Source organism: Microtus oregoni, unplaced genomic scaffold (assembly GCF_018167655.1).
Source record: "Microtus oregoni isolate MIOR12 unplaced genomic scaffold, Mior012 000060F_007, whole genome shotgun sequence".
NCBI classification, from domain to species: domain Eukaryota; kingdom Metazoa; phylum Chordata; class Mammalia; order Rodentia; family Cricetidae; genus Microtus; species Microtus oregoni.
The window spans coordinates 39,896-56,613 of NW_024543842.1; the positions used below are offsets into that span (position 1 = coordinate 39,896).

The 16,718-nt window shown below is 41.8% G+C and overlaps 1 protein-coding gene across 2 annotated transcripts in view; it reads left to right on the forward strand.

Moving 5' to 3' along the window:
• Positions 1–16,718, forward strand: part of LOC121439149 (coiled-coil domain-containing protein 141-like) — a 145,434-nt gene that overhangs the window by 20,342 nt on the left and 108,374 nt on the right. For both annotated transcript variants that reach the window (XM_041639650.1, XM_041639651.1), the window contains exons 3-4: positions 9,618–9,809; positions 13,427–13,535. In XM_041639650.1, the coding sequence (XP_041495584.1) occupies positions 9,618–9,809; positions 13,427–13,535 (301 nt within the window). The remainder of the gene's footprint in view (positions 1–9,617; positions 9,810–13,426; positions 13,536–16,718) is intronic.

Here is a 16,718-nt window from a genome sequence, read left to right on the forward strand (position 1 = left end):
TTAGGCCCATGGAGCAATTAAGGAACTGCAATCACAACATCAAGGCTCTAGATGATTAATTAACTCCCCAGATGAAGGATGTTGATAGCGAAGGCAACATAGTTGAGTTTGGGGGAGAAAAGAAGTGAATTTAGCTGGAATGGTTTCAGGGAGCTTGGTGGCATTTTAAGGACAGCTTTGAAACAATGGGGTTGTCAGGGTAAGTGGATAAAAGAGAAAAGTTCCCGGGAGGGAAGGAGGCCGCACTCAGGTCCGAAGTGGCTGCTTCCGTTTTGCTGTGTTTCTTCCCGAGAACAGAGGCTAGCTTATTACTTATGTTTATTTACTCTTCCGCTTGCTACAAAAACTTCCTGATGTTCTAGCTTGCATCATGTCTCAGAGAATGTGTCATTCTCTTGATTGTTTTTGTTTTTGATCAAGCCTGAAGGGTTCAAGTTACCCAGAATAACACACAATGGTGTCCCTGATAAGTCTCCAGGGGTCTGTTGTTTCCAGTCCCACAAAAGAGCATAGAACCGGAGGCAAGGTAGGAAAGCCTAAACAAACCCAAGGGTAGGGAAAGCTCCCTCAGACAGCAAAAACACCATTAAGAATCTCGGTGCTACACCTGTAGATGATTCCTAATTACATTATTTACTTCAATTCACAGAGCGGGCCTGGGAGAGTCATTTATATGCAAATGCCAGGGCAGAAAAAAAATTAAGAAAATGCATTTATGAAAAATAACGGTGGAGAGGTTTGGGGTTCATTTGAAATGTTTCTAAAATACCGGCTTTTACTGCTCAAAAGAAATGATTTTGAATAACAATTACAGTGCAGCAAATGGAGAGGAAAAATACCTGATTTTATTTACATTTAATTATATAAGGTCTAAGCTTTGAAAGATAAAAGTTGCCGCGCTGTCATTATAATTGAATTGTTTGTAGTTCTTTTAGCAGTTCTGGTTTGAAAAATGATGCAAAAAAAAAAAAAAGTCCCTATTTGCTTTTAAATCCAAATGGACTGTTCCAGTCGGGCAGTGTTAGAATTTCCCAGGGTCTTGTCTGTCTGTCACTGCTTTGTGGCTGACACTTCCTGCTGACAACAGAACAATTTGATATTTTACTGACTTGACTCTGGCACAGGAAGGCCTGTAACGAAAGTGTGGCCGCACATTCTGAATTACCCCCAGGCTTTCAGGTGAGTGCTACTGGAGGCTTCCACCCTGGGCTTGGTACTCAGGGCTCTCCCAGCGGCCTGGTCAGAGCAACACAGCTCTCAGACTGGAGGTGAGACCAAAATCAGAGTCAGACCTTTGAGTCTTGTGCCAATCCAATGAGGGGCAGCCTTACAAACAGGGCGTGGCTTGATACCCCGAGCTCACGGGTGCTAGGCTTTTCTGACCAGAACTAAGAGATGGTATGTTATTTCTCTTTGACCAGAAAAGGATTTTGAAGTCAGACAGTTGTCTGCACACAACGCGCATGCCCTCCATGTCAGTACGGCTTACACATGAAGGCCAAACGGGCAGAAAGGGTGAAGGAAAAAATACAATTCCTGTAAAAGGAAGTCTGTTATTTCCACGGTGTTTACTCCGTTTTAATATACTTTTGTCACTGTTCTTCCCAGTGATAGCACTGAGTTGGCTGAGCTGTGCTTGGCCGTCTCATGCAGCCTGTAATGCAGAATCCCATTTTAACAGCATTATGAGGAAGGCAGTCTTCACGCCTGTTTCCTACCTGTAAAAACAGAGGCTTGGTGAAGTACAGATGTGGGGTGATGGCCAGAGGCCCCCCTATGCTTACCTGCTCATGTGTTTCCTGTCCAGGCCCATATGAGTCACACATTCCGCTCTCATTCCTTTGGGTTATCACCAAAGTGCTCTTGTTTGCCTTTGAGTCGAGGAACAAACAGTCCTGTTACAGTTCACCCTTGTGAACTTTGCGCCTTCCTTGTCACCCGACTCTTTAAGGGAAAAACCTGGTCACCCTGGCAGCCCCAACAAGCTAGACTTAGCCACAGTTCCCAATATCAAAATTAAAAAAAAAAAAATTGTAATAGCGAAAATCAGAGAAAAATGGTATATTCAGTGTGGCCATGTTGAGAAGATGAACATTAAGGGGACAGTGACCCCCATAGCTGTCTTCAGAGCACTGACATAGATTCAGATTTGAATAGAGAGGCAGAGTACACATGACTAAGCAGCCTGGATGGGGTTGCTTCTCCCTATCATACTGTCCAGCCTCTAGTGTCTCCTGAACTCTGCAATCTCTTCCTTTGCTTTTCCTTCCCAGAGCATGAACCTTCTGGGGAACTTTTCATTCTTTGAGGGTCCTTGTGTTTCAGTAATTTGACAGTTTAAGGGAGAAGAGTATACTTCTCTTTAATACCCTTCTGTGGCAGGCTGGGCATGCCCTGTTCTTGCAGTTCAATTTGTACCCACGCTGGATTATTTTCCAAAGTGTGGGGATAGTAATCTGAATACTTAAAGAAAGCCCTCAAACTCAAACCTTCCCTGCAGTAGCCTTTTTGGCCTTTGCCAGCACGCAGGAAGGATCCTCCGTGAATGTTGGGCTCTGCTTCAACTCCCTGGATCACACCACACGTTTGCTTCTTTAATCTCCAGCAGTTAATGCTTTTGCGGCTGCCATCAGGACACACTGAAACCTTGACCCTTAAGCAAACATTGCACATTCCCGGACAGTACCCTGAAGTCTTTACCTTTAGCTACCAGGGAGTCATGAAGACTGAGTACAGATGAAGCAGCCAGACTCATTGCCCAGGCTGCTTTCTTGAACGTTGTCTCATTTTGGTTAGATACTAAGGCGCAATGTGGTGTAGAATCTTTGTCAGTGGGGAAACTGAATCTCAGAAAAGTTAGGGGGCTTTCTAGCCTCTAGAAGTCGGTGGAGCTGGGAATCCAACCTAGGTTTGTCATGATTTTCCTCTGTGCATGGCCCAGAGTTTTCTGCACACACTGGACTCAGAGGTCTCATTCTGTCTAGATAAGGCACTTAGACTATGGAAAGAGAGCCATGGCCCATTGCAGGTAGCAACAGAGATTCTTGATTTCCAGCATGGACATCTGCCCTAGCATAGTGTATTCTGGTCCTTAGGGCCTGAGGTATATTTGACCCAGATGGGGACTGTACATGTGTGAGACCATCATTTTAACAACTAAATTATATAAAAGCGATGCTTTCAGATCTTAGCTCTCAAGCTTCTTGGATTGTTGAGGAGGCCAAAAATCCATACTTGCATTTGTACTATGGAAATGTGGTCTAAGGAACTCTGGATTCTAAGTGATGAGGAAGGCAGTCATCATTGCTAATCAATATGAGGCCATTTTCTCGTATTGTTCCTATGTAAATGATTCTCCAGGCACTGTGGAATAGCCAAGCACTGTCCTGATGCTACTTGAATTTTCATTATAATCAGTATTGATTGTTAAAGTATAATTGCCTGCTGCAGAATGTTCATTCTGCTATTCTACTTTTGTGAGGCAAGGTATAAATAAGAGAACAGGAAAGAAAACACATAATGGCTTATAAATAACCTTGCTTTCATATGTACTGCTAAATGCTTTTCTTCCTTCCTTCCTCCCTCCCTCCCTCCCTCCATTCCTTTTTCCCTTCCTCTCTCCCTCCCTCCCTCCCTCCCTCCCTCCCTTCCTTCCTTATTTCCTTCCTTCCTTCCTCATTTTTTTTTTTTCCAGAAAGGGTTTCTCTGTGTAACCACTCTGGCTGTCCTGGAACTCTCTCTCTGTAGACCAGGCTGGCCTCAAAACTCACAAAGATCCACCTGCCTCTGCTTCCTGAGTGCTGGGACTAAAGGTGTGTACCACCACCGCCTGGTGGTAAATACTTTCTGTAGGAAGAGTTTGTAAAGCAGCATTGCTTCCAGGAAAGATAGACATCCTTAGGGCTGAGAAGCTGCTCTCTCATTGCCAGTGTTCTGTATAGGAGAATTAAAGGCTACAAGGACATTTACTTTTTAAGACAAAAGATGCTTTGCTTATCAGTAGTATAGGCCGTGAACATATTCTGGAATCCCTGGGTGATTCATCAAATATTCAGAATATTTAGGTAGAAATATTTGGAACATACATTAAATATTTTATTGAGGTTTGTATTAAACATTTGGCTCAAGTGGGACTTTTGTTATAGAAAGTTGAATCGGCTTGGTGGGCACAATGATCTTCTTGTGTATGTATGAAGGGGGGGTGTATGATACAAACATGAGGGTTGTGAGTATGTGCTCCTGTGTGTGCACATGTAAGGCCCAGAGCAGCATGTTGAATGTCTTCTCTTGCTCTCTGCCTTGTTGCCAAGAGACAGGGTCTTTCAGTGAATCAGAAGCTGGTTCTTCTATAGGCTGGCTGATCAATACGCTCTCTAGATCCGCCTGCCTCACCCCACCCTTACTGGAGTTACAGGCACATACAGTGCTGGGGATGAGAACTCAGGTCTTCATGCATGCAGAGCAAGCACGCTTACCCACATGCACCATCTCCTCAACCACATTTGTATTTTAAAGATTTCCCTTCTAAGGAATCGGTAACCAAAAACATTGAAATGACCTGTCTTTAAAAGATGAATTTCGAAACACTGATTTCACTTGGTTTTGCTGTTTATCCCTTGAGGCAGCTTCTTCTTGACGTTGAAAGATTATACTGTCAGAGGAGCAGCACAAAATGAACAAGGCAGGCCTCATTTTCACTCAGCAATCTACAGAAAGCGTGAGGCGCTCACTCCTGAGTGTGTGCACGGTGCGATGCTACATCCAAGAAAGGAAGGTGGGAAGAGACAAAGGCAGCCACAAGAAAGAGGAATTACTATTGGCTAATGTGGGAAGAGGGCCTCATGGAGGGAGCAGAATTGACATTAGACTGGAAGGCAAATGGAGTTTTAAATAAGCAACAGCAAACATGGGGAATGTTCTAGTTAAAAGGGACGGCAAAGCCAGTGGATCCCCAATGCTGCATGCCAGAGATTGACAAAAAAATAATTAAACTTAACTACTTACAGTTCCGAGAATGTTCATTATTCTTTGCTTCCAAAGGTCCTAAACTAATTACTTCCAGTTCCCTTGGTAAAACTAAGGTGATTTCTATAAACAAAAAGATTGCCTGTCTCTGTTCCAGGTAGACTACCCTGTCAGGTTACATATTCGTGATGCACCACATGTATTTGATCTTTTAGTGAATTGCTATTCAGGGTACCATTTAATGCTCCGCTGAAAAGGAAGTCTGTAATCTTTTCTGTGCTCCGTGTGGCAGCTCAGGTGGTTCAATGACCATAAAATATGCTCTACTTAAAGCTGACTATTGCGAAGCCACACTTAAAGAGATAGAGTGCCTTTTTGGAGACACGCGGAATAGCCTTGGTTTTCCAAGCTTCTGCAACCTAAAGGGAAAGTAGTTCCTTTCAGCGACTCTTTAAATAACAAGCTTTATGATGTTGGCCAGAATGTCTTTCTCTGATCCAATTCCAAGATACTTTCCCCGAGTTTAATGGCCAGCCAAGTGGGAAAGGAAAACTTAAATTAAGCTGGCCTTGACCGAGTCCTGAGGCAACTCATTTTTCATGAGTTGCTCGTCTTAAAAGTGCCATAGCTCATTGTCAACACAAAGTCTGCTTATGCTGTAAACCGGACACCCCATTTGTTCTGTGAAACAACTAGCCTAAAAAATCATATTGCTGCTGCTGTCGATTAATCTGAGTATTTCATTTAGTGACTACCCTGAGGCTTCGTCAACTTGAGAATGGATTCTTCGTATCTGTGGCTTCTCTGTGGGTCCGTTCCACCTTGGCTGGAGGTCACAGAGTTTGGGCCTGTTCTTGCTCCTTCAGGGTTATTGACAAGAGGTCTGACTTAAGGTGTGGCTACTAACAAGATATCTTGACCTAGGCTGTGGTAACTTGGTGTTTGGGGTATTAAATGGCCCATAAAGGTGGATCCATTCCACCTTGACCAATGGTCAGAGAGTTCAGGTATATTTCCTGCTCCTTCAAGGAGATGACAGGAGGTTTGACCCAGGGAGTGGCTGCCTACAGGAGGCTTGGCCTATGTGATTGATGCATGTCCTGCTTAAACAACAGAATGCTTAACTTAGGGAATATCTGCTTGATGCTTCAGGTACTGAAGAGGTAATTGCTTTGTTTGTTCTTTGTATCATGTTAAAGCAGACACCCCCCACTTTTTGGATTGGGGTATATAAGCATATAGAAAATAAATGTGGGCAAGTTCAGTATTCACCAATTTACCCTCCCGGTTCTAGTCTGTCTCTGACTTTTTCTTCTGGATCTCTAGTCTGTCTGCCGGGCATTTCTAATCCACAAGCCCTACCCTGAAACATGCAGGCCCCATGAGGGCTGGACCCTGACACTTGTTTTCCAAAGTAAGGACAGGATTTGTGTTTTTTCCCTGTAGACTTTGAAAATGGACGAGAAAATGTTGTCACCTTAGACAGTGTCTGCTTTTTCCATGTGGTATTTCATGCGACCTTGTATCATTTTTGTTGACTTAAAGGTGACACCAAAGCTAAGAAAGAGCTTTTCTAGTAAATCACATATAAGGAAGAAGGAATGAGGGTCTGGGAAGACCACAGAGAAGGCTCCAGAGGGGGCACCCAGGGTATATAATTCCCAAGGGACTCAGGAAAAGTGACCATACAAAGAAGATATACTTGCAAGGGGAGTTATAATCAGGAAGTAGAAGTCCTTGGTTGTCTCCAGTGTGCAGTGGGATGTATGGTTCCCTCACAGGGTGTCACAGCCAAAAGATGCACTTAGAGTGAGTTCTGAGCTTACGAAGAGAGTCAGCTATTCTGAGTATCAAGAAAGTAAGAGCTGGGAAAAGTTCAGGATGAGTGAGATGGCTCGGCAGGGAAAGGATTTTCAAATAAGATGATGACCTGAGTTCACTTCCTGGGACCCCCTGTGGAGAGAGAGAACCGACTCACTCCCAAAAGCTGCCCTCTGACTTCCCTAAGTTCACCATGCCACACATCTGTCCACTCACAATAAATAAATGAATGCAGCACATTTTTAGAGTTTAAAATAAGCTAGATAAAATTGAAGGATGGATAATTACAAGTATTAAGTATTTATACCATGTAGCAAAATTCCAGAGAAAGACCATGTTCATGAATGTAAAAAAAAAATCTCAAAATATTACTTAAAATTACAATGAATTCTGTTTTGAATTGTGGGCAAGAACACAGGGAACAAATTTTGTAGCTGATGTTTAGCAGGAGTTGGGCTGTTCCTCAAACTTCATCACATCTAGCACCTTCTGTAGTTTAGAAAGATAAGGTATCATCAGATTTGAAAACTCAGTCTACTCAACATCTAACCTTCTTTCATCAAGCTGAGCCTTTTCTTCTGACTGGAGCCAGGATCCCAATGGTTCCCACTGAATAAAAGTTTGCAAGCATTGGAGTAACACGTAAGCTCATTCTTGGCCAGCGATCAAAGACATCAAGAATTTAGAGTCATTTCTCTCGCTTGTTGATTCTCTCATGGTTAAGGAAGGAACTGGATTAGAGTCTGACAGTCAACAGTGGGTATCAGATGGTTTCTAGACTGTAACTGGAGGCTTCTCTCCTGCCCACCAGTTCCCAGATATCCACTCTGAGGCTAAGTATTAATTATAAACTGTTTGACTGATGGCGCAGGCTTATTACTAACTAGCTTTTACATCTTAAATTAACCCATTTCTATTCATCTATGTATTGCCACGTACCTATGGTGCTACCTTACATTTTGCTTCTCCAGTGACTGCTGGTATCTCCTAGGCTCCACCTTCTTTCCCCCTTTATCTTTACTTGGATTTCCTGCTTGGTTTTATTTTGCCTGGCTCTTGGCCAAATAAGCTTCTTCATTAAGCAATGTTAATAAAACATCTTCACAGCATACAGAAAGGCATCCAACATCAATAACTGTTCCTCATGGAGAATACATTTATATTTATACATACAATAATCATTTTATTATAGAGGATTAATAAAAAATTGAAAAACAAAAGTGAGTGATTAAGGCATGTTTTTGAAAAAAATTTCCCTAAATATGTTCTAGTATATGTTTTAAAAAGTGAATATCTGTATTCACTATTGAGGAATATTTGTATGTTACTTTTATAATCAGAAGAAACAGTTATATTTTCAGTTGTAAGCCCAGCCTTTAATGACTGAACCATCTCTCCGGCCCAGAAGAAACAGTTATAATTGCTATATACTTGAAAGTGGTTTTAAAAGGGTAAGGCCCTAAATTCATTCAGGAAAGAAATTTGAGGGTCAGGTAAGACCCACAACTCCAATGTCTTGACCAATGGGGAAAACTGTGTAGACAAGTGAGCCGGGGGTGGGGGTGAAATAAAGAGAGGTGTGTGACTAGGAGGGAGAGAATTCCAGGCTGACTCATGGATTATTGTCTATAGAGAAAAGTATTACAGAAGGAGTGGAGAGAGGTGAGAATGGAAGTCAAATTCTGTACCAAGGCCTGATTTGCTCTGACTGAGTTTTGCCTGCAAATCAGTCAGAAAGATTTGCAAGTTGCTGAGTGGCACAGTCCTACTTTCAAGTTAGAAAGATCCACATGGCATTGCCACACAGGAGGCTTGGGTGATGAAGAGCCTGGAGTAGGAGCATGACAAAAAACACGGGGGAAAGCCATGATGACCAACAAGGCAGGAAGCCATGACAACCAACAAGGGTTGGAAGTCATAATGGCCAACAAGGGATGGAAGCCATGACAACCAACAAGGGATGGAAGCCATGACAACCAACAAGGGATGGAAGCCATGACAACCAACAAGGGATGGAAGCCATAATGGCCAACAAGGGATGGGAGCCATGACTACTAACAAGGGAGTAAACCATGACGACTAACAAGGGAGGAAACTATAAGGACCAACAAGGGATGAAAGCCATGAGGACCAACAAGGGAGGAAACAATGATGACCAACAAGGCAGGAAGCCACGATGACCAAAAACGGATGGAAGCTATGAGGACCAACAAGGAAACAAACCAAGGTGTGAGGTGGAAGCCAAAAGGAGAGGCTTTAAAAAAGTGGGCTATGCTAATGACTGGATCTTGGAATTGAAGGGAGCTGAGGTGGAGCAGGGGGAATGAAGGTGATCTTTGACAAAGCTGTTCTGGGTAGTCAGGTGAGCAGTAGACCTGGTGAAGATGGTGTGAGGAGGTTCAGTTTGTTCAGTTAGAGAGAGTTGCTGGAGAAGATTTTCAAGAGTTTAAAAGTCAGGAAACAAGTCTATAGAGCATGTTCGTAGGTAAAAGAGCAGAAACATTCACATGGAAGCAAGAGGAAATATGATTTGGGTTTATGAATTACAAAATTATCTTCTAGCTGGGTGGTTGTGGCATGCCTTTAATCCTAGCACTTAGAAGACAGAGACAGATGGTTCTCTGACAGCTCAAGGCCAACCTGGTCTACAAAGCTCATTCCAGGACAGGCGCCAAAGCTACAGAGAAGCCCTGTCTCGAAAAACAAAACAAAACAAAATTAACTTCTAGACTCCTGGATCACATATTCAGGTATTTTTGTGTTTAAAATGGGGTGCTTTGTTTTCACGCTGGACGACACACTGACTGTACCTTTTGTTCTCTTGGACTTAGGCCTTGGAAGATCGTGTATGGGAACTTTTACAAGAAGCAGACAGGACAGCGGAAGCTAACAAGGCTCAAAGTCAGGTGTATGATGCCATGGCCCAGACTCTGGGTGAAGCGTGGGCAACCCTGGTCTCCATGCTTGAGAAAAGAAGGGAGCTCCTTGGACTGACTTCAGAGTTTTTTGAAAGTGCTTTGGAGGTTGGTGTTTCAAAAACCATTTGCTTCTCCAAATCAATGCAAATAACTAGTACACTCAAAAATATTTGACTTCTTAAGCACATGTTATATGAGTGTTCAAAATGGCAGAATAACCAAGATGTATGCAACACATTTAGTATATTTTGAGAAAATAAAATTAATATTTTAAATATAAACCATCAGTCGTATAAATATAGATAGTTAAGTGGAACTCTATGCCCCTTTGATCTAGTTCCCTCTTTAGAAGATAGTAATGTAGTCATGGAATCTGGTTACTCTTATTGCAGATTATTAACCAGATTAAGTAATCTGGTTACTTAGTAGGCAATGCTGATGTGGAGGATTTTATTGGCTAAAAGTCAGAGGATAAGATTTCCTCTGCTCACTTGAGAAATTAATTACAAAGTATTTCATAGCAAATTATCCTAAGGAATATAGGTGAATTTCTAAAGTTTAAACCTATCTAACTGTAGTAAAGGAAGAACAAGACCCTACACTTCAGAGTGTTTACTTCTGTAGTTAGTAGTGTGACCCTGAGACAGTAGGGCCTATAAAGAGGTGGACCAAGGCCTCATACAATAGCCAGCTTTACCCAGAGCCTAAAAAGAGGTGGACCAAGGCCTCATAAGAACAAGCTGCATGTGGTTTTCCATAGAGCCATATGATTGACAGCTGAAGTAAGCAAACCCCCCCCCCCATCTGCTCTACCTGAGAGTAGCAAGAGGACACTGTCCAGGAGCAGTTCTGTGCTCTGAAGACACCGAGGTTACAACACTCATGTCTTATTTTCTTGGAATTTTCTTCCAAGCACTCAGCGATCTCCTCACACAGCTCCATTCTTTTACTGTGTTCCGATGTAGATGAATGGTCACTGAATTCCTTCTGTAATTTTCTTTAGTTTACTTATCTATTTATTTATATTTTACATTTTCTTCTTTATGGAGATTTTAGATTTCAAAATATGAGACCAAACATTTTCCAAAGATGTATATTTTTTGTAAAATACTTCCTGGCAATTTCCCATTTTAACTCCTGTCCAGCGGCACAGCCTGCTCTTGCTAACAACCAAAGGCTACTTCACTATGATAGAACTCTAGCTTTGAAAACCATGGCATTCTTAGGAGTTAAATCTGGAGTAATGACCATAAAACTTGACAACGACAATCTCATGCACCGTGAACTCACTCAGAAGAGGAACCAAACCCTTACTGTAGCTTTCAAGAGTCACATGTCACAGTTGACCCCATTTTACAGGCCATCTTGGGTGTGGGGTTATATGATCTCCTTTCTTGAAAGAAGAAATAAGGCAGCGGAAATATAATCACAGAAGCCAAATTGCAGCGCTAGCCGATTCATCCCATCCTGGTAGGAGGGGTAAAAATGGGACTGCCTTTGAAACCCAGTACTCCTGAGCAGAGCAGATTATCTCTTCCTTACATTCGGCTCAATATTTGTTTCTTGGTGTAGTTTAGTGTTAATGCTAGCTAATTTTCTCTCTGATGCGGAAATTGCTTCTAGATATTGCAAGGAGTAGAAGGAAATACTAAGCCAAAGCAGATTAACTAGGTGCTCTTATCCGTTCACTTGAGTGAGCTTTTATTGGCTCTAGGAAGATGACTAACTACGCCTGTTAGCCTGCTTCCCACGCCTTGAACCCCTCGCATTAAGTGGAAGCAGAGTGCTATGGAATCTGCAGGCTGCTTCTCCGTGGCAAAGCAGTTTCAGCAATGAGAAAAAAAAGATGATGAAATTAACTTTAACTCTTGTTGAAATCCCCCACTGCTATTTCTACTCTGTTCAAACGACAGAAAAAAGAAAAGTATAAGTTTTAGATGGGAAAAAAATCCACAAGGGAAGAGTTCATAAATCAAGGAATGTTAGAGCCTCGTTTGTTTACACTTGAAACAATTTGCCTAAGAATCTGAAAGAGAGATATAAACTATACCATGTAAACTTTCTGTAATGTTCTCCTGGAAAACAACAAATAACCTATAGCTTTTTTCTCTTTTGAAGATTCTTTATAAAAATAAGTTATGAGAGCATGCATGGATGAAGGAGCAATGTGAACACTTTGTGTGTGTGAGCCCCTGTAACTAACCATGCCAGAATGTAGAATTCTAAGAGAAGTTATGATGGGCTGGATGGTGGTTATTATAGGATAGAATCTGACCCACAGGCTCAACTGTCACGTGAGGGGCTTCTCAAACACTGCTGGGGTTTGGGAACAGTGCAGCTGAGTGACAGTGGCCAGTGTCCATTAGTGTGTCCTACAAGATGGCAGAGGCCTTCTGTGTTTTTCAAAGGGGACATGCTCACCAGCCCCTCTCACCATTCCACACCACTTAGGGCTGCAGCTGTTGTTGTAATCAAAATATGATACAACCTTTTAGCCAAGGGCTTTCCTAAAGTATTAGCGATCACCAAATTCAAAGATGATATTTTAGAAAAGCAAAACAGGGAGTCAAGTGCAGTGGGAGGCTCCTTTGTCTTTCTCATGGATCCTTTGCCTTTATTTTTCATTCTAAATCAAAGGTGAATGTTTTACCATGTTGTTTATAAACAATGATAATACCTACCAAACATAGGTGCAGAAACCCATCAACTGATGGTCACTATGGGGAAACTGTAATAGAATATTTGACTATGCTTTGCTCCCACCTAAAATTTATATTTAAGATTATCTCTCTGGGGCTTTTATCCTAACTTCACATATCTTTTCATCTCAAATTTACTTTTAAAAATGTTTTTAAATAAAATTGCTCATATTGGTCACCATTGGTGTGTTTTATTGTTATACACCCTCCTTTGAAGTGGAGAAATAGTCCAGTTTTCATTTCTGCTTTATCCAGTCTCATTTTTAGTTATACAAATGAGGCACAAATACTATTGACACAACTTCAAATCAGGTTATCAGTTAAAGATTCCAAAGCTAAAGCTTGCCTCCTCTCCCTCCTCCCCAGTCACATCCCTTCTTATAAAATTAACCAAATTGGTACATTTCTTTTTAGTTCCCATCTCTTCTTCCTCTACATGTGTGTACACATGCACATGTATGCCCGAGTGTGTTTTCTTTAATGACATTAGACTGTTAGTCGCAAATATCTATAGTCTCTGCCTAAGTTTAAACACACAGAGGAAAAAAATAACACAATATTTACCTACATATTCTCTATGTTAAATTTACTTGTGATTTTATGGATTATTGGTTAGCCAATCTTTTGCTGATTTTTGCCAGCAAGTTTTATGGCTATTCACTGAGAACTTACCTTAGAGTATTGATAGTTACTGAATTTATGGCTGTAGGGAAGACAGAATCTGGAAAAGATAATTTTAGTTGAAAAACTTACTAGGTACTTGAACATAAATAAGGTGGTTTATTTTTTAGCATATATAATGTATTTCTAGTTAGAAAAGAAATAAAAATGGAGGAGAAGCCATGGCATTTTGTAAATTTAGTACATGAAAATTCATGCATACTATTCTAGATTAGAACATGCTAACATATATCTTCCCATCATATTGAGTCAGCTAGGCCATTAATGCATGACAAAAATCCATAAATATAATAAATGTCCCATTGCTTTGTATCATTTTAATGTCTCTCTATTTTTTTTCAGTTTGCTGTAAAAATAGACCAAACTGAAGCATTTCTGCAGAATCCACATGAGTTTGAGAGCGCGGAGGCCTTACAGTTGCTTCTTCAGCTTCATGACCGCCACGCCAAAGGCAAGAAATGGCTATAGGTTCTTGTGAATGACAGTATTTGGAGATCTTTCTGCTGTTTATTTTGTTCCAAAAAAGATAAACAAAGCTTTGCTTTTGGCCACCTTCTCAAAGAGAGTTCTAGCTGTAGGTGACACTAGGGGAAGTTTAGCTGTGGGTCTTGTAGATCTCCATCCCTGAGAACAGAGGCTTCCTCTCTCCTGTGCAGACCTCCATCCCCAGCATCCAGCATCCAACCAGGTGCGCAGTCCCATGGATCCTTAAGCTACACTCACTGGCTGAATTCAGTCCATGTCCCATCTAAAGGTCGATAAATGCAAGCCAGCCTTTAGACACCAACTGTGAGTGAGGAAGACTCTCTTTCATCCTTACAGTTAAAACAAACAGGGTCCTTTTCTGGATAAAAGTCCAGTAAAACATCATGCAGAATATTTTCTGCTCTCAGAGTTTCGAGTAGCAAGAGTTGAATTGTTAAAACAGAGTGTATGTGCCAGGGCCTCACCCGGGGATCTTGAACCTAGCCTGACTGGTGTAGGGAATGCGTCACCTGTGAAGATAATGTAGATAAATGGGTGAGGATGGTGTCTTTGCCTCTTTGTAATACGTTTTTTTTTTTTTTTTAAATTCTGAACTGGATCTGAGTTAAATGGTTCATAGATTTGTCACAAGTTTCGATAGTTTGTTTTGTTTTATTGGTTTTATAGACAGACTTTCTCTGTAGCCTTTGTCACTTTTAAATTGACTTTGATCCCAAAAACATTTGATCATGCTAGAAAAATAGAACAAGACTAAAGTAATAAAGTGTGTTTCTAAAGACACACACACATACTTTATAGTGCTCTCCAAAATCTCTATAAAATAGTTCTTCATTATTATCGCTTGCTGCAAGTTTCCCAAAATAAAGTGATTAATAACAGTGTCTCCAGTGTAAATTTTGATGGCGGCCTACCAAATGCAGGGATGGATTTTTTTCTGGTGATTTGTCCGCCACACCTGTCACTACAAGATACAAAGAGCAGACTCAGCACTAAAGTGTCAGCTGGCTGTTGGCTGTTTTGACATGACCGCAGTTATGTGGCTGGGTCCCCTGGGACAGCGCTGAATCACCTAATATTCCTGCTAGAAGACTAGAAGAGAGTCCAGTCCTGTGGTCTCAATGCAGTCTCCCCCAGCCAACATGATCATCACACAGCAACTTCACTCGTGTAGTTTTACCCTGTGGAAGTGGGGCCTTTCCCATGAATCTTTGGAGCTGGAAGAGGAGACAGACAGTACTTATATTCCCCTTTCTGCTTCTGCTGGCTTCTTCAGATGTGACAGGATACGTAACACAAGGAGCAAGCTGACATGTCTTTCTAAGGAAGCCTGAGGCTATACTGTCCTGGCATCCAGCTGACAACGAAACCATGCCTTACTTTTCAGTAATCTTTGCAAGTCTACTGAGCGGGCTCTTGGGTTGACAAGATGGCTAGAATGCTAGCGGGACACAGGGAGCACACTTTGTCTTTGGTGGCATAAATCTTGGCATCTTTTTAAGCCCCTCCGCGTGTCACTTGAAGGATTGTAGGAGACAGTGATCAGAAGAGCTGGTTCCTAATGAATAAGGCCCAGCGGTGCCTTCAAGAGCTTTGTTTTTATAACATGGGAGTTATACTAATCAGCCAATTAGTGGGATGTGGTCACGATGGAATGATTTGAAGTGCATATTAATGGATGAGATTTCTGATTGCTAGTCAAGGGCTTTGTATCTATCATCATCGTTAGATTTAAAGGAATAAAATGTGAGTTAACAGTTCCAATAAAGTTCTTAGTTGGTGAGCAGTTGAGGGGTATAGGAGTGAATGCCATGATAGCCAAATGTAACTGGAAGCTATGAGGAAACCACCTCAACTTTTCTTCTTTAACTTCACCTGGGTGACCACTGTGCTGTGGCTTAGGTCAGAACAGGGTGACTGGTTGGAGTTTCTGGCTTCTAGAATGTTCCACCAGAGTATAATGCTTTGGATAGCTGAAGACTATCACAGCCTCAACTGTTTCCTTTCCTTTTGAGCTAAGCTTGTCTTGTTAGTCTTTTAGGCTAACCTTGACTTATTAGTCTTTTGAACTAACCTTGGCTTGTTAGTCTTCTTCCAGAAAACAGTTTTCTTTTTTTAAAATTTATTTTTATTTTATGCACATTGGTGTTTTGCCATGGGTATCGGGTCCCCTGGAACTGGAATGACAGACAGTTGTGAGCTGCCATGTGGGTGCTGGGAATTGAACTCATGTCCTCTGGAAGAGCAATCAGTGCTCTTAACCCTTGAACCATCTCTCCAGCCCAGAAAACAGTTTTCTGGTTACTTTCCAATCTTTTCGTTTGAATTCAATGACATGAAACAGTGTTTCTGAAACAGTTCCTGGTAGGGAACCCATGGTCCTGTCATTATATTGAACTGGAGTTAGTGGCAAGGGCAGCTATTAGCCAGGTAACCATACACAACTGTAATATTGTAGCCAAGATAAGCGTTATGAATGAAAGTAATGTTGCACAATGAAGATGCTTACTAGGAGTATTCAGTTCAGTGTCTTCTTTAAGGAAATGACAATTGACGGGGGAAATGTGAGTAGAGAGAGGTGGAGATAGAGGGAGCCGAAGTGAATGGCGTTCTTGACAGAGGAAGAAGGGGATACCAGAGATGCAGGAGAAAGTATAGATGTCTGAAGAGTTTAAGGAGTTACATTGAGACTTTTGGAAAAGGAGGATGGAAATTGGGTGATGGCAAATTGGATAATCTACTTTTAGGAATCTAGCCCATCATTTTGAAGCAAGGAAGTCATTGCTGAGAGAGGAAGTGAGGGGAAGCGGGGGGGGGGGGGGGGGAGCGATTTAGAGAAGGGAAGAAGGGAATGGGAAGGAGGTAGAAATAGGTTGAGGAATATGTAGAAGGTGAGAGAGAGGAGGACAAAGTGCTGTGTGTATCTCCTGGGGAGACATGGACAGATGCCTGCTCATAGATAGGGCTGTCATGATAGACTAAATAGCCCTGTGTTTAGATCGGTGGAATAATGAGTTACAGGAGCCTGGATGGCTCAAAAGCAGCAGCGTCTCCTAAGAGCCAACCCCAGCGAGGGCGGTGACTCTTAAGGGCCTCCTTCCCAAGCCTCTGCCGCATGCTGGAAGATGTACCAAGAAGACTCTCTTTTGGG